General features: G+C 39.4%; 1 protein-coding gene across 1 annotated transcript in view; it reads left to right on the top strand.

The window, feature by feature from the left end:
* Positions 1–27,124, top strand: part of COL5A2 (collagen type V alpha 2 chain) — a 162,019-nt gene that overhangs the window by 82,899 nt on the left and 51,996 nt on the right. The window contains exons 2-7 of the mRNA XM_063430133.1: positions 3,356–3,571; positions 16,937–16,950; positions 19,928–19,933; positions 21,620–21,652; positions 23,231–23,263; positions 25,443–25,496. Coding sequence (XP_063286203.1) covers positions 3,356–3,571; positions 16,937–16,950; positions 19,928–19,933; positions 21,620–21,652; positions 23,231–23,263; positions 25,443–25,496 — 356 coding nt within the window. The remainder of the gene's footprint in view (positions 1–3,355; positions 3,572–16,936; positions 16,951–19,927; positions 19,934–21,619; positions 21,653–23,230; positions 23,264–25,442; positions 25,497–27,124) is intronic.

The raw sequence follows: 27,124 nt of genomic DNA, 5'->3' as shown, positions 1-27,124 counted from the left end.
TGATTTGCCTTTTCAAACCCATCTCTGCTAACATTGTTATTTATCACCCTCCTCTTCCTTGACCACTTTGCTGCCTGGCTATCCTACTTCCTCTCCTCTAATATTAAATCCCTAATTCTCTGGGACTTCAATATTTCATTAATCCACCCTTGATCTCAGCAGCCTCTAAACTACTTTAAATTACTTCCTCCCTTGGGCTATCACAGTGGGCTAATTCTCCCACCCATGTAGCTGGCAATACCCTCAACCTTATTTTCTCTTATTCATGTACAGTGTATGATCACCACCTCTTATAATTTTCTCTCGAGAACCCCCTCACCCAACAACCTCAGCCTAACCCCCCTCATCTCAGGAGGAACTTTAATTCTAATGACCTCCAGCAACTGTCAGCTGATATTGATTCATAACTCCTATCCATCCCTTCCATCCCTTCTCTCTCCTGTCCCTCACTGGCCATCTCCACATATAACAATATCCTCACCTCTGCCCTGAACACTGCATCCCTTTTTCAAACATGCACCTCAAGGAGGACACGCACCCAACCCTGGCACACTAAATCAACACGCTACCTGCAAAGATGCTTCTGTTCTGCTGAACACTCCTGGAGGAAGACTCACACCCAGTCAGACTTTCTCCCTTATAGATTCACATTGTGTTCATACAGCGCTGCCCTTGCCCTCGCTAAACAGTTATACTTTTCCTCTCTCATTAATTTATACTCCTGCAATCCCAGGTGCCTCTTTGATATCTTTAACTCTCTTCTTCGCCCTGCTGTGGCCACTCCTCAAACTAACCTTACAACCAATATATTTGCATGCTACTTTACCGACAAGATTAAACAGCTAAGGAAAGAATTCTCCCCACCCTGCCTCCCTCTTTCTGAACCACACATAGATCATGTCTTTCCTATCCTTCAGACTTTATCCCTGGCTCCCGAACAAGAGGTGGCTGTGCTTCTCCTTTCCTCTCACCCCCCCATTTGCCCGCTTGATCCTGTCCCATCTCACCTTATCTTATCTCTCCCCCCTTGTTTTGTGCCTTCCTTAACATACATCTTCAACTGCTCTCTTTCTCTTCTGGTGTTGTCCCTGCTGACCTTAAACATGCCACTGTAGTACCCATCCTGAGAAAAACATCTCTTGAACCGTCCTCCCCCTCTAACTATTGTCCCATATCTCTGCTCCCTTTTTCCTCGAAGCTACTGGAAAGATTTGTCTTTACCCATGTCTCACTTCCTCAATTACAACTTTCTCCTTGACCCTCTTCAATCTGGCTTCAGCCCCCTGCACTCTACTGAGACTGCTCTTATCAAAGTTACTAATGACCTAATCGCAGCTAAATCCAAAGGTCACTTCTTCATACTAATTCTTCTTTACCTTTCTGCTGCCTTTGACAATGTTGATCATGCCCTATTTCTCCTTTTCTAATGATACCTCCTCCCTTCGTCCGGTCTCGGTTGGAGTCCCCCAATGCTCTGTGCTTGGTCCCCTTCTATTTTCTCTTTGTACTGCCTTTCTTGGCAAACATATTACCTTTTTTGGATTCCACTACCACCTGTAAGCTGATGATACTCAGATATACCTCTCCTCCCCGGGACCTGCCATCCTGCAATGTGTCACTGCTTGCCTTTCTTCCTTCTCTGACTGGATGTCGCTTTTTAAAACTCAATCTAAAACTGAGCTCCTTGTCTTTCCTCCTCCTAATTCCTCCTCCTAATACTGATCCTCTTTCGTTCTCCCATCAAATTAGTGGTATCAACATCAGTCTATTTTTGGAAGCGCGCTGTCTTAGTGTTATACTTGACTCTGTCCTCACCTTTGAGCCTCACATCCAGTCTGTTACCAAATCCTGTAGATTCCATCCTAAAAACATAGCCCGCATCTGCCCCTTTCTTATGCAAGATGCTACTAAGGAGCTTGTCCATGCTCTAGTAATTGCTCGCATGGATTATTGTAACCCTCTCCTAATTGGTCTTCCCAAAAGCCGTACTTTCCCCCTACAGTCAGTAATGAATGCTGACGCTATTGATTTTCCTCTCCAGTTGCTCCTTTCACACCTCATCCCTCTGCCAGTCCTTACATTGCCTTCCTGTATCCTATAGGAGTCAATTAAATGTACTAGTACATACCTATAAAGCATTGAACAATTTTATCCCCTCTTATATCTCCTCACAGATCCATAAGTATTCCACTTCTCTATCTCTCCGCACTGCCAATGACCTTCTCCTGTCCACTGCTCGCACCCGCACGGCCAACTCAAGCTTGCAGGACTTCTCGCGGGCGGCTCCCTTCCTATGCAATAGCCTGACTACCACCATCAGACTCTCCCCTAGTCTTCAATCGTTTAAGAAGTGCCTTAAAAAACATCTCTTTAGGCAAGCTTGTAGCCTCCCAGAATAACCCCTTTCTGACATACCTGTCCCATGCTCTTTCCGAAAGGGCAGCACTCTACTCTCTCCTCAAGCTCTGCTTCACTCCCACCTTATTTGATTGCCATTTCCTGTCCTATTGTGTTTTATACCGCACCTCTTATAGACTGAAAGCTCATTTGAGCAGGGTCCTCAACTACCTATCGTTCCTGTAAGTGTTTTGTAATTGTTCTATTTATAATTAAAACCCTCCTCTTATAATATTGTAAAGCGCTACAGAATCTGTTGGCGCTATATAAATGGCAATAATAATAATAATAAAATAAATTACCAATAAGCTGTGTTACCTTTTTTTAAGTGATGTTCTCTTTTCTTTTGAAATGTATATTAAATAGTTACCAATTGACAATTGATCCAGTTCAGTTAAGACAAGGCCAGGAACACACAATTAAAATAAAGAGGATAACAGAAATATTGTTTAAAATTCTCCTATACGTTTAACTGTTTGCAGAAAAGGGGCAATATTTATAACAGTGACTGACAGGAAGTCAAAATGGAGGCACCCATTTCCAGGATAGATGTGTGGATTTCTACCTTTACTTTTATTTTTCAGACATCTCAAAAATAGCTTTGTTAAATGTAGAAGCTAAGTAAACAGAATATTAACATAGTAAGAAGTGACAGTTCCCTTTTGAAGGAATTCTCTGGAATAGTGATAAAAAAACATAAAAAAATAAAAGAAAAACTTTTTAAAATTCAAAATGTGCCTTACTATATGTAAATCTAAACTTTCTTACGAGACCAGGAACTAGCTCATATAATGATATATGTAGTACAGCAGTCCATGTTCACCAATTTCATTGTCTCCAAAAATACTTAAAATATCTCTTTGTTGTATTTTCAATTATAAGGTTATCAGTATTTATTTTAATTTGATTTCAATATCATATTCCTTGATTGTTCTAAAGACTTTTATTATCATTTCAGGAGAAGTAGAAGAAATTGCATGCAGGCAAGGTGATAAAATCTACATGAACCGAGATGTTTGGAAACCCACGGCGTGCCAGATCTGTGTGTGTGATAATGGTGCCATCCTTTGTGATGAAATTTCCTGTGTTGATGTCTTAAACTGTGACAATCCTGTGGTTCCTGAGGGAGAATGTTGTCCTGTCTGCTCAAGTGGGAGTCGACCAAATAATCCAAGTAAGTGCTCTTTCACTTTTCATACAACAATTGACATATGGGTATTTTTAAATAAAACATTAGAAAGTTTGTAAAGCTGCTTCTTGTCCAGACAAGGTAGAACAACATAGAGCCCTCCACCAGACCAGGAAGAACCAACGAGGAACCTCTCATTGTGGTTTATTGTGGAGATATCATTCAATCCAGCAGGAACTTTTTAGAGGTGCTGTTTAGGCCCTAGCCAGAGTTCCACTCATCAGTGCTGATAAATGAAAATGCTGAATAAACTAATAATAAACACTTTGCCGCTGATATCAATATATGACACTTACTAATTCTGTAAAACCTTCTTGTTGACCAACCCCACTTCTTGGGCTGGGAAAGGAAACAAGGAATGGACTTTCAAGGCATGTACCCATCCAGGTTTTGTTAATATCCCCAATGGAACAGAACTGGAAATACATAATTCCTGAACTTTAGATATACCTTGGAGCTCTTGATGAAAGTTTCATTTTTTTTTTCTTTCAGTAGCCTTTAAAGGGATGCTCTAAGCACCAAAATAACGTTTGCCTAATTAAAGGACCACTACTCGTTTTCCTGGCACTATAGTGCCCTGAGGGTGCCCCCACCCTGAGGGTTCCCCTCCCGCCAGGCTCTGGTGTGAGGAAGGGGTTAAACTTACCTCTTGCTCTCCTCCTCCTCTCCGTCTCCGATCCTCCCTTTCGGCTGAATGCGCATACGCGGCAAGAGCTGCGCGCGCATTCAGCCGGTCTCATAGGAAAGCATTTCCTATGGACGCTTGCGTGCTCTCACTGTGATTTTCACAGTGAGAATCACGCAAGCGCCTCTAGCGGCTGTCAATGAGACAGCCACTAGAGGATTTGGAGGCTGGATTAACCCTATTATAAACATAGCAGTTTCTCTGAAACTGCTATGTTTATAATAAAAAGGGTTAATCCTAGAGGGACCTGGCACCCAGACCACCTCATTAACCTGAAGTGGTCTGGGTGCCTAGAGTGGTCCTTTAAGCAGTTTTAGTGTATAGGTCAAGCCCCTGTAGTCTACATTTTTTATTTAGGAGTTAAATCACTTTTGTTTCTGTTTATACAGCTTATTCACATATCCTCCTTGAAAACACAGTGTCATTTTCAATCAGATGTGACTACGCAGTGTGTTTACTTTAGACGTTTTTATCTAGTGCTCTGTTAATTGAACTTTAATCTCACACAAGAGATTCCAACAGGTTCTAGCATGCTGTTAACATAGCCGGAGATAAGAAATTGTAAATTAAACAGACTATGCAACAAAAGAAGTTTAAACACTAGATATCTCTTTACAGGAAATGTGTAGGGAGACTGTGTAGGTCATATGCATAGAAGCTATGACTAGGACTGCTTAAAGTTATTTAACTCATAAATGACAGATAAAAGAGTATAGGGTATGGTTTATACACTAAAACCACTTCATTAGGTGAAGTTCTTTTGCTGTTTATATTGACTAGGACTAGGGTTAAAGAGACAGTCAAAGCACCAGAAATAATTTAATGTTATTGAAGTGAATTTGTAGCATAGATTCTGCCCATAGATCTGTGCAGATAAAAATGGCACTTGTTATATTTGCAGTGCCCACACATACACCTAGTTACTGTCATTTGAGATAGACACTAGGGGCTTTAGACAAAATTAAATTCAATAACTGAATTTATTTTAAATTCGGTGTATAGTGATGCCAGGCACTTGGTTTGCCTCTAGTGCTTCTCTATGACAATCTTTTAACCCAATGAGATTCTTGCTGGACTCAATGCAAACACTCTCCTTACAAGAAAATAAAAACACAACAACATTGTCTAGGGGCAACCTGCGCAAAAATAAAAAAGCTTCTTAAATTTAGTGTGTTCTTTAAATCTTCGTACATCAATGTGGCAGATCGACTGTGGCAGATCGACATTTCGATTCTGTAGGTCTTTTTCAATGCTATTTTCAATAATTGTATAATTTGTTACAGGGACACTGTTGTGGCCGTGACTTAAAGATGAATATTAATATTTTAATTAATATATAATAATTAAGCAATAAATAACAACATTACCATTTTAATATATATATATATATATATATATATATATATATATATATGTATATATATATATATATATATATATATACATGTATATTTATTAAAATTCTAATAACAAGTAAACAGATGCTAGCAGAATGTCAATTTACTACAATAATTATACCATACAAAACTACAACATGCTACTTACAAAAGGCTATAGCAGCTAAACGTTACAATAGAATAATGTTACATATGGTACAATATAAAACATGGACAAACTTACACAGGCCCCAGCCCGTGGGGTGGGAGCTAAACAGTCAGCTGCTACATTATTAGGCAGTCAAGGGGAGCGCAAAAGAGAGACTCCATCCCTCCTACATCTGGTTTTTATTCAATGTATTCCTAAAGTAGGCTGGCCTGTGATGTCACTGCCAGAAGCACATGGCTTAAGGAAATTATAGAATGGCCTATACACTGCCCCTACTGGTGCCTCTAAAAGCATTAACCTCATTATATTTAATTTTTTTGTCATATCTGATTATTTTAACCCCTTAAGGACATATGACATGTGTGACATGTCATGATTCCCTTTTATTCCAGAAGTTTGGTCCTTAAGGGGTTAATATCATTACAGACACTATAGGCACCCAGACCACTTCAACTCATTAAAGTGATCTGGGTTCAGTGCCCATGCCCCCCTTAGTCCTGCATGTACTAAGACTGCCACTAGACAGGCATTTTAGGTGCTTCTGGGATTTTAGGAGACTCTGAGTTCCCTAAAGGATGCTGGATGTCTTCTAGCGTCAGTGAAATCCCCATAGGAAAGCATTAAAGGAACACTATAGAGTCAGGAGCACAAACATCATCTAGCCACCCTGGCCTCCCCTGGCCTCCCTAAATATAGTAAAATCTTACTTGTATTCAAGTCTGAAGCTGCTATCTCTGCCCGTCTCTGCCTCAGACCTGCCCCTATCTGCTGACATAATCAAAAGTGGTGGTCTGAACCAATCAAAACAATGTTTTCCCATAGAATTGGCTGAGACTGTTTAGGAGGCAGATCAGGGGCAGAGCTAGCACAAGTCAAACACAGCCCTTGCCAATTAGCATCTCCTCATAGAGATTAATTGAATCAATGCATCTCTATGAGGAAAGTTCAGTGTCTGCATGCACAGGGTAGAGACACTGAATGGCAATGCTGCTTACTCTGCAGCACTGCCCAAGGAAGCAGCTTTAGCAGTCATCTAAGGTGTGGCCAGTGGAGTTATCACTAAAAAGGCAATATTCACTGCAAAAATCTTGAAGAGAATGATTTTACTCACCAGAACAAATACAATAAGCTGTAGTTGCTTTGGTGACTATAGTTTCCTTTTAATCCCCATGGGAAATCATTCATTTGCAGGAATATTAAACTGAAACAAAATGATAAAGTACACTTCTGATAAGTTTAACAATAACTCTGCAAAACTGTCTCATAATATGAAAATATCTAAAAAATGTCAAATATAATTTAAATGTAAATATAATGATTTTTTTAAAATTCACTCATAAGATTTTTTTCCCTTTGTTTATTTTTCAGATAGAGGACAGAAGGTGAGTGCTAATGTAGTTTTTTTTGTATACATACATAATATTAATTTCTTTGTAGATCTTAGTATAATGTTCACTAAAAAAAATTGTTTGCATGAGGCACAGAAGATTTTTTTTATTTGATTCATAAGGAATTTTGTAATATAATTGTTGGCTATATCTATGAATACTTTTTATATAAATAATTTTAATTTGCCAGTTTATGTCAAATAACTGTGGTAAATTGTTTTTGCGTTTTTTTTTTTTAAATACACATGTTTTTGATGGGCATTCTGAAATGTGATAAATCCCCCCAAATTATGCTCATTAAGCTCTTCTGAATAAAACATGTCCCCCAAAGTATGCCTTTGCCACTATCTTGTGATGTTATAGTGCCACAACAGAGTCCTATTTAAACCCTTAAAGGATCACTATAGTGTCAGGAACACAAAGCGGTTTTCCTGACACTATAGTGCCCTGAGGGTGCCCCACCCTCAGGGTCCCCCTCCCGTGGCGCTGAAGGGGTTAAAACCCCTTCAGCAACTTACCTTAATCAAGGGCCGGGCTCCCTCGGCACTGGTGACCTCTCCTCCCCCGCCGACATCAGCTCCCCCGTTCGACGTCACAGGAGCTGAATGCGCATGCGCGGCAACTGCCGTACGCGCATTCAAAGTGTCCATTGGAAAGCATTTCTCAATGCTTTCCTATTGACACTCTGCGCGATGGAGGCATAATATGCCTCCAGCGTTGCAGATGCGCCTCTAGTGGCTGTCCGGAAGACAACCACTAGAGGCTGGCTTAACCCCAAATGTAAACATAGCAGTTTCTCTGTTTGCATCTGAAGGGTTAAAACCTGAGGGACCTGGCACCCAGACCACTTTATTGAGCTGTAGTGGTCTGGGTGACTATAGTGTCCCTCTAAGGATGGAGGCAATTATACTACTTCTGAACCTATACAAAACCTAGAATTTGAGCTACATGTCTATTCAACCATAATTTATCTCTTTACTATTAAGTGTACCCACGCTCGCTATATATCATTTGGTATAGGAGAAATAGGGCTTTTATTTCACATCAAATAATATAATATGAAAAAAATCTTTAAAAAGTGTGAGGAGTAAAGAAATTATGTTATTTTCTAAGTTCTGCATGGAATTTTAACTGTGTGCATTTTACCGTTACTGTTACAATGCCTCCCATGTACAGGTTTTATGGTGTTTTGGAAAGTTACACTGTGAAATATTTCTACACACTGAAATTTGCATGATTCGTTTGCTGGGCATATGTTGTCTCTGAGACCAAATGGCACTACAGGAATGAGAATTACACCTATAATGGCATACCATTTGCAAAAGTAGAGAAACTAGGGTATTCAAATTGGGGTATGTCCAATCTTTTCTAGTGGTCACTTAGTCACAAAACCATATTTTAAGGTTAGTGGGGTTTTTTGTGCATTTTTTACGCAGGAATTGCACGTTTACGGATGATATCATCATCTGTATATGTTTCACTATTTTAAAAACTCATATTTGTCTTAAAAGTACAATACAACAAGTAGGTTTTATGGGTTTTGAAAAGTTGGCAAGCATTGACAAAATATTGCGCATTCATGCATGACAAAATGGCATGCTGGGCCAATAATCATCTCACAATAGAGATTTATTGAATCAGTCTCTATGGGGAGAGTTCAGTGTTTCCATGCAGAGCGTGGAGATGCTGAACGTAGGTGCTTCACTAGGTGCTGCACTGTGTGCAGCACAGAGATAGGAACCACGTCTAGTAGCTGTCTGAGTGACTGCCATTAGAGGTGTTACTAGGCAGCAATGTAAATAATAGCTTTTCTCTGTAAAGGCATTTTTTACATAAAAAGTCAGCACGGACAGGCTGCAGACACTAAAACCAGTACATATAGCTGTAATAGTTCTAGTGACTATAGTATCCCTTTAACATTGTCTCAAGAATATAACGGTCCCCCATGTACTGTTTCTTCTGTAAGTCACAAGGCAAAATATATTCATTGCCCTTTTCAATTGACTAAGTGATTTTCTGGTCCTATGTCACACACTAAGACAGAAAATTGGCCCCATGATTGCATATCATTTTAAGAAGTATTCTAAATTTAATATTTTGAGTTGTTTGGTGTCGCCACTTTATAATGTCCAGGCCTAACAACAACAGGGACAGGCCAAGGTCATGGGAGTCCAGGAGTCAGTGTAGTTGGTAAAACAAGCCAATATGTTGGTAAAGGCAGCTAACCAAGAGTAATCAGGACAAGCTGTGGTCAGAAATCCAGAATAATCAAACAAACTGACAAAGTCACACACAGAGTGATTCAATAGCCATTTAGCTCTGTATGGTAGACTCTGAAACAATCTATTATGCACATGGCAGGTAAAGATGGGGAGGAAGGTAAGTAATAGCTAGAGTCCTTTTTAATAGCAAACATAATACTTTCTCTTCGGTGACTTTTTACAGGATGTGGGGGGGTGGAAAGAAAGTGTTTGTCACAAAGTTTTTGGACATCCTCTGATTTCAAATACGGAGGATTGGAGGACTGGGTAAACAGGGCCGGCTTTACTGCTGATTTGGGCCACCCCTCTATGTGGGACAAGGTCTACAGTTAATGCCGCAGTCATAGCACCCGGCACTGGGAGCAATTACCTAGCTGCAGTTTATCAACCTCAGACCGCAAAGTTTACAGAGCCCCCCATTCTAATATGCCAGCAGCGCAAGGGTGCCTCGTTCGAGTGCTTCCGCCCCTTGCCCTGTACTTGGGGTCAAGTGGGTGGGAGGATAGCAAGGGCAGAGCTGAGAGAGTTGAGGCAGCCAGGCGCAGTCCAGAAGCATGGGGCACACAGAGAGTCAATGTGAAGTGAAGGCAAGAGCGGGACTTAATAGAGTGTGTGTTTTAAATAATGTGTGTCGGTCTGCTTCAGTGAGTATGTTTCTGTCTGCTTGAGTCAGTGTGTGTGTGTGTCTGACCCAAGCACACAAACTGATCAAAGCAGACACACACACACACTGACTCAAGCAGACACACACACACACACTGACCTAAGCAGGCACACACACACATACTCTGACCCAAGCACACAAACTGATCAAAGCAGAGTGTGTGTATGTGTGTCTGCTTAGGTCAGTGTGTGTGTGTGTGCTTGGATCAGTGTGTGTGTGTGTGTGTGTCTGCTTTGGTCACTGTTTGTGTGTCTGCGTCAGTATGTGTGTCTGCTTGTGTCAGTTTGTGTGTGTGTGCCTGCTTGGGTCAGTGTGTGTGTGTCTGGATCAGTGTGTGTGTGTCTGTCTGCTTGGGTCAGTGTGCGTCTGCTTGAGTCAGTGTGTGTGCCTGCTTGGGTCAGTGTGTGTGTGTGTGTCTGCTTGGGCCAGTGTTTGGGTCACAAATTGTGATTGTGTGGACCATTGAGTGTAAGTTAGTGAATGAGTGTGTACATGAGTTTGTGTATGTGCGTATTAGTGATTGCATTTGGACAGAAAGAACCATTTAAAATCAATACTTTTAAAGGAACACTATAGGGTTAGGAATATAAACCTGTATTCCGAATACTATAGTGACTCTGTCCCAACATTGATTTAAGCCAGGAGCGAAGGGGGCAGCAAAATTAGTTTTGCCGAGGGTGGCATAAATTCATGCACTGGCCCTGTGTGTAAATAAAATATAAAACAAATGTTTTAACATAAAATTAAAAAATGGGTATGGCTTCCCTATGGCTGTTTTTTTATACGGCACATATGACTTAAAAATAGCAACCTGGCTTGAATAGATTGCAGTTTTCTTGTACCAGGACCTAGGTTTTCAATTGCTAAGATAAGGCTGTATGCATTGATCAGCCAAGTCTACTCCCCCCATACCACTATTTGCTGTAGTCTACAATGCACATCAGTTTTTTTCTAGCTGCTCAGTTCTTTCTCTCACAGATAGTGGAAATGGACTTTCATTGTGCATTGTAGATAGCACGTACACATCTTTCTTACCTGTGTACTACAGGGACAGCACCTAATCCTGGTTTAGAGCTGAAGAAGAGCCTCTACTGTTCCTGCCACTTGTCAGGGTTTGGGGGAAACCTCTGCATGCTTTACACACTGTGCCACATGCTAGTGTTATGAAACTTAATACATTTTTAAATAAATCAATGCTAGTATAATAATTATCAACCCACAGTTGATAACCCTCATTTAACAAGGGAAAGATCAGTTCCCACACAATTTTACTGCATTTCCCTACCTAATCAGGGCATCCTGGTGGGTCAAGATGACTATCCTTCCCTTCATAAATCCTTAATGCCAAATTATAGCCGGTAGTGGATTTGCATAATTTATTGAATTTAATGCCATATCATAACTGCTTTGATAGAATATATTATTTGAAAGGCAGTCTAGCTTTACATTTTACAAGGATTCGTTAATGCAAATGTGTTGGTCTGGTATATAATTTGGGGAAAATTGTCAGACAGGAGTTGGATAAAAGCCCAAATTTTGTAGAGCCTGTTAAACAATAAGTTGTTTATAGGGAGACACAAAGCGTTATTGTTCAAATGGAGGAATCGCAGAATTTGCGCATAGCGATCCATCTTCATAACCCCAGGAAAAAGAGTTTTAGTCAGGATGTGGTACTTGTGTCAGTTGGACCTAATATTTGGCTTTTCCACAATACCCAATATCAGGGTTAGTGCTCAAAATGTTTTCATTTCTGCAATATCAGTGGGATACGACATCTTTTTTCTACTGTATTGTGACCCGGGATTCAGATATTGGCTGGCATACAGGTTGGTTTGCTCGGCCATCAGCTCATATATGTTGTCCGACATTAATAGCCTAAAATAGTTCACTGACTTCTACCATTGTTGTGATGCCCAGTGTAGTCATGAATGGGGCTATTTCTAGGGCCAGATTGTTAGGGTGTACTATGTCATCCTAAAGGCAATATAACCCTCCTATTGTAGGATGGCATAGCACGCCCTAAGGTCCAGCTAGGTTTACATTTTTACAGTTAGAATTTTGATAGATGGATTTGATGTGCCTATTCCACATTTTGGGGGCTTTGTATCTGTGTGACAGTTCAAACGAACCCATAAATTCATACCATTTGTGAAAGTACACACCACCGAGTCATATGGTTTGTTTCGAGCCCTATTATACACCCATTTTAGCAGCACTTTCTATCAATAATTATGGTGCATTATTCTTTTCTTTTTACATGCACATTGCAATTTAGCAGTTTATTGTGTGCTACTGTAATAAAAATCGCTATGTTGTACTTAGCTATATATCCTAAATACAGAATGACCCCCTTTGCATCAGACATAACATTAAAACTACTGACAGGTGAAGTGAATAACATTGATTATATTGTTACAAAGGTATCTGCCATGGTGTGGGATTATATTAGGCAGCAAGTGAACAGTCAATTCTTGAATTCCATGTGCTGAAATGGCAAGCGAAAAGATCTAGTAACTTTGACAAGAGCTAAATAGTGATGACTATATAGATGACTGTCAGAGAATCTCCAAAATTGCAAATCTTGTGGGGTGTTTCCAGTATGCAGTGGTTAGTACCTACCAAAATTTTCTTTTAGATCACGTGGAGCAGATATGTCAGCAGGATGCACCATGGAAAGAAGGCAGGCAGACAGAGGCAGTGTTATGCTCTGGAATATGTTCTACTTTGACAAGTATCACCTGCCTACAGATTGTTGCAGACCATGTACACACCTTTATGGCAATGGTGTTCCCTGATGGCAGTGGCCTCTTTCAGCAGGTAATGCACCTGCCACACTACAAATAAATGTTCAGCAATGGTTTGAGGACCATGAAAAGAATTGAAGGTGTTGCCTTGGCCTCCAGTTTTCCCAGATCTCAATCTGAATGGTCCCACCTCGCAACTCGAAGGACTTAAAGGAACTGCTGCTAATGTCTTGGTGCCCAGTACCACAGCACAGGTTCAAAGGTCTTGTGGAGTTCATGTCTCGATGTATCAGAGCTATTTCGGTTGCACGACAGGAACCTACACAATATTAGGCAGGTGGTTTTAATGTTGGGGCTGATCATTGTTTATACCTTTGCAAAGTATCAATCCTATCCTTAATCCAAGACCAAACCCTTACTCCAAACTGAAACCAATCTTCTGCATAACCCTTATCTTAAACAATAGTGTAATCCTAATCTTAATCTAATGCTAATTCCAAGGGTTTCCAGATTTTAATATCAGTATTGATATTATCAAAGGAACTCTAAGCTAAAACAGTAGAGAGTGGTATGCTGCAACCATATACTGTTAGTTTTCAACATAACAGGAGTATCTATGCCATTCTGAAATGTCTGCAACTTGCCATTGCATTGTGATTCATGCTTTACATAGTGATCGGTGGTGGGTAACTGACAAAGCCCAGCACCAATCAAAATGACCTGGGGGCATGGAGAGAAACCCGGGGAGGGGTCTCCCTCAATCAAGTGCTCACAGAGAAACACAGTGGCAGAGAGCGATTTAAATTACTGTATGCAGTGCTCTCTTTGGGGTCAATTGTGTTCTCAGCTCACAGAGGGGAGCCCTCAGGTATTGAATAACCGCGCTCAAACCGCATTGTAGCAAATGGGGATTTAAGTCCATGTGCACTTTGAGCAATGAATGCAGCTTATCTTTCAGTCTGGGACCAGTAAATGTTGCAAAGGGGAGCCCCAGATTTTGATTGATACCTGGGTCTCCTTGGTGAGCAGGGATTTAATAGGAAATATAGGTATATTTGGGGTGAAGTCCAATTTCCTAAGTGGAGAGCTAAAAATAAAATTAAACACTTACCCCTCTAGTTTGAGTATCATCAAACATAAGGGGAAAAGAAGGAAGAAAAATCTAATGGTGTAGTATATAACCACAAATTAAGCGTATATATTTATTTATTTATAAAATATTTTACCAGGAAAGATACATTGAGATTTCTCTCATTTTCAAGTATGTCCTGGGATATATATTATTATTATCGCAATTTATATAGCGCCAACAGATTCCATAGCGCTTTACAATATTATGAGAGGGGGATTTAACTATAAATAGGACAATTAGAGAAAACATACGGGAACAATAGGTTGAAGATGACCCTGCTCAATCTAGCTTACATTCTATAGGAGGTGGGTGTAAAACACATTAGGACAGGAATTTGCAGTCAAATAAGGTGGGCTGCCCTTTAGGAGAGAGCAAAAGACAGGTATGTGAGGTAGAGGTTAGTCTTGGAGGCCATAAGCTTTCCTAAAGAGATGGGTTTTAAGGCACTTCTTAAAAGACTAGGGGAGAGTCTGATGGCAGTAAGCAGGCTATTCTATAGGAAGGGAGCCGCCTGCAAGAAGTCCTGCAAGCGTGAGTTGGCCGTACGGGTGCGGACAACGGACAGGAGGTGGTCACAGGCAGAGCGGAGATACCGAGAAGGGCCATACCTATAGATCTGTGAGGAGATATTAGAGGGGCTAGAGTTGTTCAGTGCTTTATAGGTGTGAATTAGTACCTTGAATTGACTCCTGTAGCATACAGGAAGCCAATGTAAGGACTGGCAGAGGGGTGAGGTGTGAGAGAACCGACTAGAGAGGAAAATCAGTCTGGCAGCAGCGTTCATTATGGACTGTAGCAGTGCAGTACGGCTTTTGGGAAGACCAATCAGGAGAGGGTTACAATAATCCATGAGGGAAATTACTAGAGAATGGACAAGCTCCTTGGTAGCATCTGGTGTAAAAAAGGGGCGGATGTGGGCTATGTTTTTAAGATGGAATCTACAGGATTTGGCAACATGCTGGATGTGAGGCTCAAAGGTGAGGCCAGAATCAAGTATGACGCTAAGACAGCGCTCTTGCAAGGATGGACTGATGTGGGTACCACTAACTTGAAGGGAGAGCGAAAGAGGAGGATCAGTTTTAGAGAGATTGAGTTTCAGAAAGTGGGAGGACATCCAGTCAGGGATGGAAGAAAGGCAAGAAGTGACACGTTGCAGGACGGCAGGGGAGAGGTCCGGGGAGGAGAGCTATAACTAGGTGTCATCAGCATACAGGTGGTAGTGGAATCCAAAAGAGGTAATAAGTTTGCCAAGAGAGGCAGTATAAAGAGAAAATAGAAGGCGACCAAGGACAGAGCCTTGGGGGACTCCAACCGAGACAGGACGAGGGGAGGAGGTATCATTAGAAAAGGAGACACTGAATGAGCATTGGGAGAGATAAGAGGAAAACCACGAGAGGACAGATTCACAGAGACCAAGTGATTGAAGAGTTTGAAGAAGGAGAGCATGACCAACGGTGTCAAAGGCCGCAGAGAGGTCATGAATAATTAGTATGGAGGAGTGGCCTTTCGATTTAGCTGCGATTAGGTCGTTAGTAACTTTGAAAAGTGCAGTCTCAGTAGAGTGGAGAGGGCGGAAGCCAAATTGAAGAGGGTCAAGGAGAGAGATGGAATTGAGGAAATGAGAAACACGGGTAAAGACAAGTCTTTCCAGAAGCTTTGAGGAAAAAGGGAGCAGGGATATGGGACGATAGTTACAGGGGGTGGACGGGTCGAGGGATGTCTTTTTTAGTATAGGTACTACAGTGGCATGTTTAAGATCAGCAGGGACAATGCCAGAAGAGAGAGAGCAGTTAAAGATGTGTGTTAAGGAAGGCATGAGACAAGTGGAGAGAGATCTCATAAGGTGAGATGGAACAGGATTGAGTGGGCAAGTGGTGGAGCGAGAGGAAAAGAGAAGAGCAGCCACCACTTGGTCAGTAGCCAGGGAAAATGTCTGAAGGGTAGGAAAGGCATGATCTATGTGTGGTTGAGAAACAGAATGGCAAGGAGGGGAGAATTATTTCCTTAGCTGTTTAATCTTGTCAGTAAAGTAACATGCAAAGTTATCAGCAGTAAGTTTAGTTTGAGGGGTGGCCACAGCAGGGCGAAGAAGAGAATTAAAGGTGTTAAAGAGATGCCTGGGATTGCGGGAGCATGAACTAATGAGAGAGGAAAAGTAGGACTGTTTGGCAAGGGCAAGGGCTGCGCTGTATGAACACAATATGAATCTATAATGGAGAAAGTCTGACTCGGTGCGAGACTTCCTCCAGGAGCGTTCAGCACAACGGGAGCATCTTTGCAGGTAGTGTGTTGATTTAGTATGCCATGGTTGGGGGCGGGTCTTCCTCGAGGTGCTTGTTTGGAGCGGTGCTGCAGCGTTCAAGGCAGAGGTAAGGGTAGTGTTATATGTGGAGATGGCCAGTGAAGGACAGGAGAGGGAAGGGATGGACAGCAGTCAGCATCAATATCAGCTGACAACTGCTGGAGATCAAGAGAATTAAGATCCCTCCTGAGATGAGGGGGGTTAGGCTGAGGTTGTTGGGTGAGGGGCTACACAAGAGCAAATGATAAGAGGTGGTGATCAGAGAGAGGAAATGGAGTGTTGCAGATATTAGATACTGTACATGCATAAGAGAAGGTTAGGTCAAGGGTATTGCCAGCTACATGGGTGGGAGAATTAGCCCACTCTGGTAGCCTGATGGATATATAAAAATAGACACACTTACAAAGATAGAGCCATAATGGGACGGGCTCGGATCACATTCACCTTGGTGTATTACGGTCACACCTCCCCTCTTCTTTTTTATTCCTCTTGGAAAACTCAAAAATAAAGCACAAATAGAAATCCCTAGTGCAATATGTACACTTAGTGAGATAAAACTTTAGCTCACCTTTGAAAGAGTCCGTTTTTACCTGGCTCTTGGATAAAAGGCTGTTAACCCACTAAACGAGGGGTGGGGAGGGGTGTAACCCTTCTTTTTTAGGTAAATGGGAGCAACACTTGCCAGCAGGACTTGAAAATCCAGTAAGATACATTTATTAATACACACACACAAAAAAGTATATACTAAAATGTCCTTAGCGGTATCAAAATCTGCTTTGATGCGTTTCGCCCTCTCTGTGGGCTTTTTTTAAATCAGAGTTGTTGTTCCTCGTTCCATTTCCTCTTATAAATCCGGGTTGCTCTTCCAATTGGTTCCACCATCCGTGCTACAGCTAATGATGGACGTGGAACATTGGGGTGTCTTTTCTGCAGCTGTTCTCACTGACCGAGTTGATGCAGAGCGGTTCCGTCATTTTCTCTCTTCAGGCAGCCATTTTCCTTAAGGGAATTGTCCTTTCTTACCCTTATATGTTTTCAGTTCAATGATCGTCGTAGTACCGGACGTTCTTTTGCCACCATGTTATTTGTGGGCGAAAACAGAAATTATGCTCTGACAAGCAGCATCCATTCTCCATGTATATATTGAAAGACACAATTTAAATAGAAAGAATCAGTACCTTAAAATTAGCATTATCATAAATTAAACTAGAGGGTGATCATCTGGGCTCTATAGAAAATGTAACCTTTTTTAAAATTTAAAAATAGTAAAAAATTACAGTCTTAAGATTAAAATAATTAATTATACTATAGATCTTAAAGAGCTCAGATTCTTCACCCTCTCCTTGTAACATGAATATAAAAATGGGGGAAGGGGGGGAGGGGTCAAGAAATGTCCATACAGAATAAAAGGAAGAAATAGACATTATCAACAAAGGAACTGAAAATAATTCTAAAATTCATAAAATGATATAACTCAAAGTTACTATTAAGACCATAAGCTAAAAGAGAGTTTAAATAAAAAATCCACCTAATTTCTGCTTTTCCGATTGCATTAATTAGATTCTCTCCTCTCCAATTCATTTCTATTTTTTGTATACCTTGGAATGTGAGTTGACTTGGATCTTTATTATGTTTAGCTTTGAAGTGTTGGGACAAATTATGTTTTTTGAACCCATTTTTAATATTACGTACATGTTCTTGGATCCTCACTTGTAATGCTCTAGTTGTGCTACCTATATACATTAATCCACATGTACACGTGATCATGTAAATTACCCTTTTTGTGTAGCATGTGACTAATTGTTTGATGGGGAAGGTCTCTGTATCATCTCATGGGTGTTTAAATTCCTTTACATACCTCTTTTTATTTTTGGTATTATTACATGCACCACATGTAATACATTCATAGAACCCCGCCTTCTCCCCAAATAAACTCTTTGATGTGGATTGCAGTCTTAGATGACTCTGTACTAAATTACTTTTTTAAGTTGGGGGCTCCTCTATAAATGATGTTAGGTTTGTCTGGGAGTATAGAGTTTAAAATGCTGTCCCTCTTTAAAATGGGCCAATATCTGTTAAAAATCTTCCTTATGTCATGATGTCTACAGTTAAAATCACAAATAAAAGAGAGTTGATTATCCTTAGTTTTATCATTTTGTTGTTTAGGGACAAATAATTGATCCCTATATTTTAGAATTACTTCATCATATGCCTTCTGTTATAATCCTTCTTTATAACCGTTCTCTCTAAAATCATTTAAACATTTTTGTGACTGTTCCTGAAACATTTTATCCTCTGTACAATTGTGTTTGACTCTCAGTAATTGGTATTTGGGTATGTTCAATAGCCATGGGGAAAAGTGGTAACTCCCCTCTTCCACATAGCTACATCAACTGGCCTAAAATGTTTTTGTTTTCATCAATCCTTCTTCCATATAAATATTGAGGTCCAGAAAAATAATGTTAGTCTTACTAAATTAAATTTAGTTCCCCAGTCTTGTTATTTAAAAAAAACAACAAAAAAACAAATCCCACAAGGGAAGATTCATTTCCTCTCCAGATAAAAAATATATTGTCTATATAACGGTGATAGAACACCAGGTTCGCATCCCATTCACACCATAAAGTTCTGTTCCCATTAAGACATGAATAAATTGCATAACTGAAAGCGAACCTGGTGCCCATCGCCATACCACACATCTGGAGATAAAAATTATTCTCAAACCAAAAATAATTACTGGTAAGGATCCGATTGATCCCCTCTAAAATACAATTCTAAAAAATGTCTTGTGGATAGGCATCCCTTTTCATGCTTAATGATGGTATATAATGAGCTTACATCTGCTGGAATCAGAAATAGACCTTCTTCCCATGACTGATCTTTCAATGAAGTAAAAAGACTCAGAGAGTACCTTAGATGGCTTGGGCATCTTTGTACAGTGGGATGCAATCATCGTTCTATGTACTGGGAAAGTTTACTGGAAATAGACCTTATCCGTGAGACTATTGGGCGTCCCAGGGGTCTTTCTTTATTTTTATGGACCTTTGGAAGATAGTAAAATACCAGAGTTCTGGGATTTAAAATGTTTAAAAAGTTAAACTCTTTTTTATTTAAAATTCCTAATGATTTTCTTTTGTCAATTAGTTCTGTGTGACTTTTCTTCATTTCTGTAATATGGTCTTTTGGTAATATCATATATGTATTCCTATCCCCTAGTAGTCTCAAAGATTCATCTATATAATCCTTATTTTCTAGTAATACAACCCCCCCCCCCCCCCCTCTCTCCCAAACCTCGCCTTTATCTGGAGAGGTAACTCAATCTTCCTTTGTGGGATTTGACATTTTTTAAAATAACAATGACTAGTGAATCATTTTAACTAGTGAATTTAGTAAGACTAACATTCATTTTTTGGACCTCAATATTTATGTGGAAGAAGGATTGATAAAAACAAAAACAGTTTTTTTTTTTCAAGCCAGTTGACGTCAATAGCTGTGCAGTTGCTCCTTTTCCCCATGGCTATTGAACATACCCAAATACCAATTACTGAGAGTCAAACACAATTGTACAGAGGATAAAATGTTTCAGGAACAGTCACAAACATGTTTAAAGGATTTTAGAGAGAAAGGTTATAAAGAAGGATTATTACAGAAGGCATATGATGTAATCTATTGATATTTTTATATTGAGAGTACTATTAGTTGTCTTTCTATCCCTTTCCTGAGTTTTGGATATCGCACCTGAGGTGGACACTTGCTGCATATCCTATAAGTGGGGATTATACTGCTGTACACCTATTACACACATGCAGCTCATCTTTTAGTGTGTGGACACTATTGATACCTAGTATTATCACTAGGTAAACAGTCCCTACAGGTAAAATACCACACGATGGAATTATTCCATCATGGGTCCCGAAGGGAAGGACCTTAACAGAACAGAACATGAGAACTTCTAAAGTAAAAACACTGTACTGTCAGATTAGATTGAATAAGAAACCATTATTCATGGTGGCTCTGTGAGTCACAGAGGGGGAAGGTGTGGTATGACTGCATAAACAGAAACAAAAGGGATTTAATTCCTAAATGCAGGGGCATGATCTATACATTAAAACTGCTAAAATGCTAAATGTGTTTTGGTGCCTAGCATATCCTTTGGCTTGTTAAACAAGGGGACTTGGGTCTGAGTTTTCTTAAAGGAACACTATCGTGTCAGGAATACAAATATGTATTCCTGGCACTATAGTTAAGTAAGCGATGTTTAGGTGGCCAGCCCCTCTGTCAGAGGAATAAAAGGTGTTTTTATTCACTTATTTACTGGTCTCCTACTCCTACTTGGCTAAGGTCATCAACTATGACGATCTGAGCCTATAGCAAAGCATTGGTAGGCTATTGTGCATGGTTGGCAAAACGCGCCATTCAGCATCTGCTCATAGAGATGCATTGAATCAATTAATCTCTATGGGAAGTGTTCAGCTTCTCCATACAGAGTGTGGAGATACTGAACGTTAGTGCTGCACACTATACAGCACTGACCCAGGAAACACCTCTATTGGCCGTCTTAGTGACTACCACTAGAGGTATTCCTAGGCAGTAGTGTAAACACTGTCTTTTCTCTGAAAAGGCAGTGTCTACTTTAAATAAACCTGCAGGGACAGGCTGTAGACACCAGAACTACATTAAACTGTACATTTTAGTGTTTAGTGTATAGATATCCTATGCATAGAAAAAGCATCTGAGCTTCAATCCAAGTTAACAGGAGGCTCAACGCAATAAACCTGTTGCAGTCCATTTACATTTGGCTGGAAGTAAATTTAGTAAATGCTTGTTAGTTTTCTTAGTCAATGAACTGCATGGATCATCTACCTTTTTTGTCTTTTTTATTACTTTTTTTTCAATTGTGCAGTTTCATTGGGATTTTATTTTAAGAGACTATTTCTAAAGACAAAATATGAACTTTCAAGTAAATGTATATTGTTAGTTATTGGGATTATTTAAATTATTAATATTCGTTATTTTAAATGTGTAATCACACATCGTGGCTCCAATTAAGGACAAGGTTAAAAAGCTTTAGGCTCCTTTCTAACTATAGGTCTGGTTTCGACTGTAACATTAATTATGTGGGGTTAGTTTCAGCTGGCAAAGTGTGTGTTTTTTAATGTACCCTCAATGTCATGTTTATCTGTATTTACACCTAATATAAATGTTTCATTAAAAATAAAATTGTTATGGCAAAGCATTGTAGGACATAATAAAAAAAAATTGCATTTAGTCTTTGATTTTCTAAAATTCACTTTATTATTTTTTTTTTTCAGGGTCAAAAAGGAGAACCTGGAGATGTCCCTGTTGTAAGTTTTATGACAATGCTATATTTACACATGTAATAAATGCTTACATACCAGCAAACATTTGTTGATACCATATACAGCCCAAATGACACCTGGGCACCGCATCTATATGAGCTTGCTGGATAACCCATTTTAGAACCATGTGTGTTAATATAGACCTGGATACCTTTTTTGCAGCTATAAGAGCCACCACTCTTCTTGGAAGGCTTCCCACATAAATATTGGATTGTACTTGTGGGAGTTTGTGCCGATTTAGCCAATATAACATTTGTGAAGTCAGACACTGATATTGGACTAGAAACTCTGTCTCAAAACAGAAGTTCAGCTTCATCCCAAAGGTGTTCAGTGGGTATGAGGTCAGGTCTAAAAAGCCACTCAAGCTCCATCATACCAAACACGTATTTTTGCTTCGCTCGTAAAGAAAGGTTCTTCCCCCAAACTCTGCCTCAAAGTTAGAAGCACCCAATTGTCTAAAATGTATTTGCATACTGTAGACTAAAGGTGACCCTTCACTTGAATTAAGACTAACCCACTCCATCATCTCTCCTCCATTACACTTTACAGTAGGTATTAGGCAGCATTCTCCTGGCATACACCATACATGGTATCTTCAATTAGCCAGCCAGATAGTGAACTGTGACTTGTCACTGCAAAGAACACTTTTCACTGTTCATGAGTAATTACTTTGTCCTTTTACCTACTTTAGCTAACACTTGATGTTGCGAATGTTAATGCATGCATCCTAACCATCCCAAGTTTATCAGGACAGTCCCAATTTTTAGGTCCTGTCCAGCTGTCCCCACTTAGTTCCCTAACAAGCATAGAAAAGCACATTGTAAGATACACTCCCGCTATGTTCAGAGCACGAAGACCCTGTAAGGATCACTGAAACAGTGCTCCCTGTTGCATCTGCCCTGAATGGGATGCATTTAAAATATAGCCAGCTTGGCGTGCATTCAAGCCAGGCTAATCTGTCAGTAAAGGGGGAGGACCCACCTCTTTTCTGTGAGATTTGCTCATTTTGAAGATGAGCCAGTAACACGAACGCATAACTGGCCCATCTCCTCTACTCCTCTCCCACCGGCATCCAAATGCCATGAATGCCGGAGTTGGGAGGTAAGTGTTAATGTGAGATTTCTGCACAACAGTTCAGTCATGGAAATCCATTTAATTCAACTTCCAATGCACACTTATTGTACTGTAGGTGCTTTCAGAGTCAATTTAGAACTCTGTAGGGAATGTTACAACAGCACTCAGCTCCCCGATCTATAATTATGCACAATCTAGTCTACCACTTCATGGATTGCACAGTTGCTCCTAGATGCAGCAACTTCAAAATAGTAACACAGTTGACCGGGGCAGATCTAGTAGGGCAGAAATCGTTACAAATGGACTTGTGTCAATTTGAAATCCTATGATAATGCAACATTTAAGGTCACTGAGCTTTTCAATATAAATATTGAGATGCCCACATGCTTTTGGCCATATACTGTGTATGTGCATATACAAAGTAAGAAAAAACAGTGGGCAACCGTAAACTGACAATGACTATTTTTTTATTTCTTTTTTTATTTGTAGGTGTCTGGAATTCGTGGCCGTCCAGGACCTGCTGTATGTATTTGATCTAAAATAATATGAATTTTGTCACATATTTTCCACTATAAGGAATTATTAATACATTTGTAATATCTCATCATGAGAATGTATTTCATTGCATTATTACACATTGTTGTTGATCTGTTTTGCATTAAGAGCAGAATTAGTGAGAAATCAGAACATCCTTTCAGAAGCTAAACATTAGCACTCACTCTTAAACCTTAAGAAAAAGAATGCCTGGTTGACAGGAGGCACACTTTTCCTTCTGGATCAAGTGCCTTAATTATTAAAACATTAATATTTGTATTAAACACATCTCTAAACACCTCTCACTATTTCTTGTACAGCCATCAATCGAACTCCTATGTATCAAAACAGTAGGGAACTAGTACACCATTTTTGTAAGTCTGATCTACATATATTCTACAATTATATATTAGAACAAGCTTTAGAAGAATTGCAATTCCCCTAATGCAGTGTCAGTCTTACATGGTTATGTACTAAAGTAAGTATTGCAGGGAATTCATAGTGAATTTCAAATCCCAGATGAAAATAGATGAACTGGAAGCACAGCTGACTTGGAGATTTTTTCCAATCCATTTTTCTAATTTTGAAATGACAGCAATTCTTACTTTTTTTTCTTTTCTTTTTTTTTTTTTCTAATTCTTTATTTTTGTAGTGCAGTGAGATATACATTATATTACACTGACATATGATGCATTGCAAAACAAATGAATACAGGCTTAGGGTTAGAGCACAAAATGTTAAGAGGAACTGCACATTTTGTAGAGTAGGTAGGTATGTAAAGCAGCAACAGTCATGCTGGGCGAACATATATTGGTAGAGTGAGGAGAATGGCATAGGGAAAACCTAAGACCTGTTAAGAGTGGTCATATATGTGAGTAATCATATTTGGTTAACTATTATGGTATAGGGAGGTCTCATTGTAAATTAAACTAAAACAAGATAACATGAAAGAAAATAGCAGTGCATTTTGTATATACCACATGAAACAAGGTCAAGCTATTGTTGTGCATTTAGCTTATTGTAGAGGGGATTAAATGCCAGCATGCTTAACGGTAAGCTTTAACTACTGGAACTGTCACTGCCAGTATCATAAACATGAGCGGAAAAAGACATATGCCAAAATTAATGAAAGGCAAGTAAAGTACACTTGCATAGCTAATTGGAGGCCAATAGAAACAAAAATCAGGGCTTCTCAAGCCAGGGCCCATTGTATGAGACCCCCTCACCCAATTTCTAGTGCTGGGAGGCAGTTGATCTCAGCAAGGGGGTGGGGGTGTAGCAGAAGTGGCACGATAATAGGGACTTCAATAGGGGCTTACTTAGAGTTACGGCTGAGCAGTGGTGTTCAGTTTCCTCATGGTATATTCCAGGGGATTGGGAGGAAGCTCATGAGGCAGATGTAGGCCTTGTGCATCAGAGTAACATATAGCTGCCATTTTAGTGACTTGCTGCAGGCACAAAGACACCAGCGATATGCAGTATTGTCTTCAGTAGTTGCATGCGACAGTCCAGTGGGGACAGGGATAACCCCCACCGGTCAAAAGGGGAGGGGGGGTAGGAGGATAGCCGTAACTTCCAACAGGCAAAAGAACGAGAAGAGCGGCCGCCTCTACCGCCTTAACACCCACAGGCCACCACGATGCACCTGGGGCTCTCAGTCACGTAGAGATCCGAGTAAGGGCTCTTTAGGTTCTCCAGTGCACTCCCGAATTTGGTAGTGCACTCTGGTGCTTAAGTCAGCTTGGTGCTTGGAGGGCATCCCCTATAATCAGCAAGAGATGTGGGAGCCTCTGCAATATGCATCTAGCTGGCACGAAGGTCAGGCTCCGTCCTCCAGCAATTCTTACTTTAGTAAATAACTCTGTTAATGTTGGCAAAGCAACATGGTAGTTGTAATTAGCAGTAAAACAGATTGGAATCTGGCCCTTAACCCCTCGTCATGATTGCCTTTTATTCCAGAAGTTTGGTCCTTAAGGGGTTAAACCTGCAGACCAAAAATAGGTGTATAATACTGATGGTCTCCTATACATATTGATATCATTACATATATTGATGTATATGATATATCTATATTATTGTATGTTAATGTGTAATGGTTTATTGAATGCCCGATATGACGTGTTTGTTTCTCAATGTAATGTCATATGTTTTATTTTTTGTATAACAGGGTCCACCAGGCTCACAAGGACCAAGAGGAGATAGAGGTCCAAAGGGAAAGCCTGTAAGTTACACAAGTTTCTAGGTAACAGTTTTGCATTCACTGAACTTAATATGGTTCTGCCACCTCAAACGTACATTTCTCCTATGGTTTCCCTTTCTCTTCATTTTTCAGAATTTGTTCTTTTTTTTATTTCTGATCTAGTTTTCTTTAAAACATATATTTTTTTTCCTACAATAGCAATCTTGACAAAGGATGTAGCTTAAAGCAAGCTTCACCCTTTGTTAGCTTGAAAATGGCAGTGGAGTTTGCCTTAAACTCCACCCTTTTGTCACAATTGTCAAGCGTAGGAAAAATACATAAGACAAAGTAGTCTGTATTTTATCTTATGTTTTAAATATGTTTTAAAGATGTTTTAAACTAGATTAGACATAAAGAAAAGAAGAACAGATTCTGGCAGAGGAAGAGAAAGGAAAGGTAAATTTAAGTGGACAGAACCAATTTAAAAACTAGTAGAGAAATAAAATGCAATACAATCTATAATGGAACATTAATTTTTTTGAGGCTTTAAAATGTGTTACATGCACATATCATTATTATTTTATAATATATGACATATCTGATATTGTTGCATGTGAAAATTGATTGATTTTCTCCTTATAATGGGCTTGGCATATGAAAAAGTCAAACCCATTACATGTAGCTGGTATTTCTGATTTCAACATTGCTTAAAACAATGGTTCTAAAATCACCCCTAAAAAGATACCAGAGTGTGTTTTATATAATACAATTCTAGTCATTAAAATTAACAGAGTTCTCTAAACTCCCAGTGATGGTCCTTTGTAACAAAATTTTAGGCCACAAAATACACTTTGCAAATTAACTGAAATAATGCTCTACAGTTAAAATAAACAAACCTTTATTACATATGCACAGAAGAAAGACCGTGGGAAAAATAAATTCTGCCGTCATGATGTAGAGATTACTATCTAACCAACCACATCTTCCTCGAGTTCATTGTAAAGTCAATTCAGTGAAATGAAAACAAATTGCAAAATATTCAAAGTGGAAAAAATCTGTTATAGTCATAGACTGTCCATTTTAACCTATTTTTTGCAATCTGGTTTTTAGTTCATTACAATTTAGTACTTTTTGAATACACCTTGATGTTGTGACCAGATTGTTTAATTTATCTACTGTCAAACAAAGAGAATGAATACATATATAACCAAACTTAGGCACCAATTTACCTCATCTGGATATCTTTGCTGCCCCCTTTCTTCTTCAGTGCTGTCACTGAAATTAATTTGGTAATAATTACGAGTTAAATGATGGGAATGAGAACAGTCTAATTTACATAAATAGAAATCATACATGACTAACAAAATGGATCCAATGCCGTCACTAGTTTACAATAAAAATATTCAAAATGAGAACTTTTTTTTTCCAATTTGGCTTGTTTTTTTAAAAATTTCCAATTCAGGCCTGTGTATTGTTTGAGCAGCTCTACTTGTAAAAATGCATGATGCAGTAATTAAACATTTGCATTTGCTTCTAATAAACACTGGATGTCAGTACAGCTTCATAAAATTACACATTGTTTATAAGATTTTGGAAAGAGCCCAATAACTTTTTTTCATACAGTATTTTTTTTTTTAAATAAATATTTAGATCATGACTATCTCCGAGCA

This window comes from Pelobates fuscus, chromosome 8 (assembly GCF_036172605.1).
Source record: "Pelobates fuscus isolate aPelFus1 chromosome 8, aPelFus1.pri, whole genome shotgun sequence".
Taxonomy (NCBI): domain Eukaryota; kingdom Metazoa; phylum Chordata; class Amphibia; order Anura; family Pelobatidae; genus Pelobates; species Pelobates fuscus.
The sequence above is the reverse complement of the archived record's forward strand: the minus strand, read 5'-3'. Positions and strand labels throughout refer to the sequence as shown.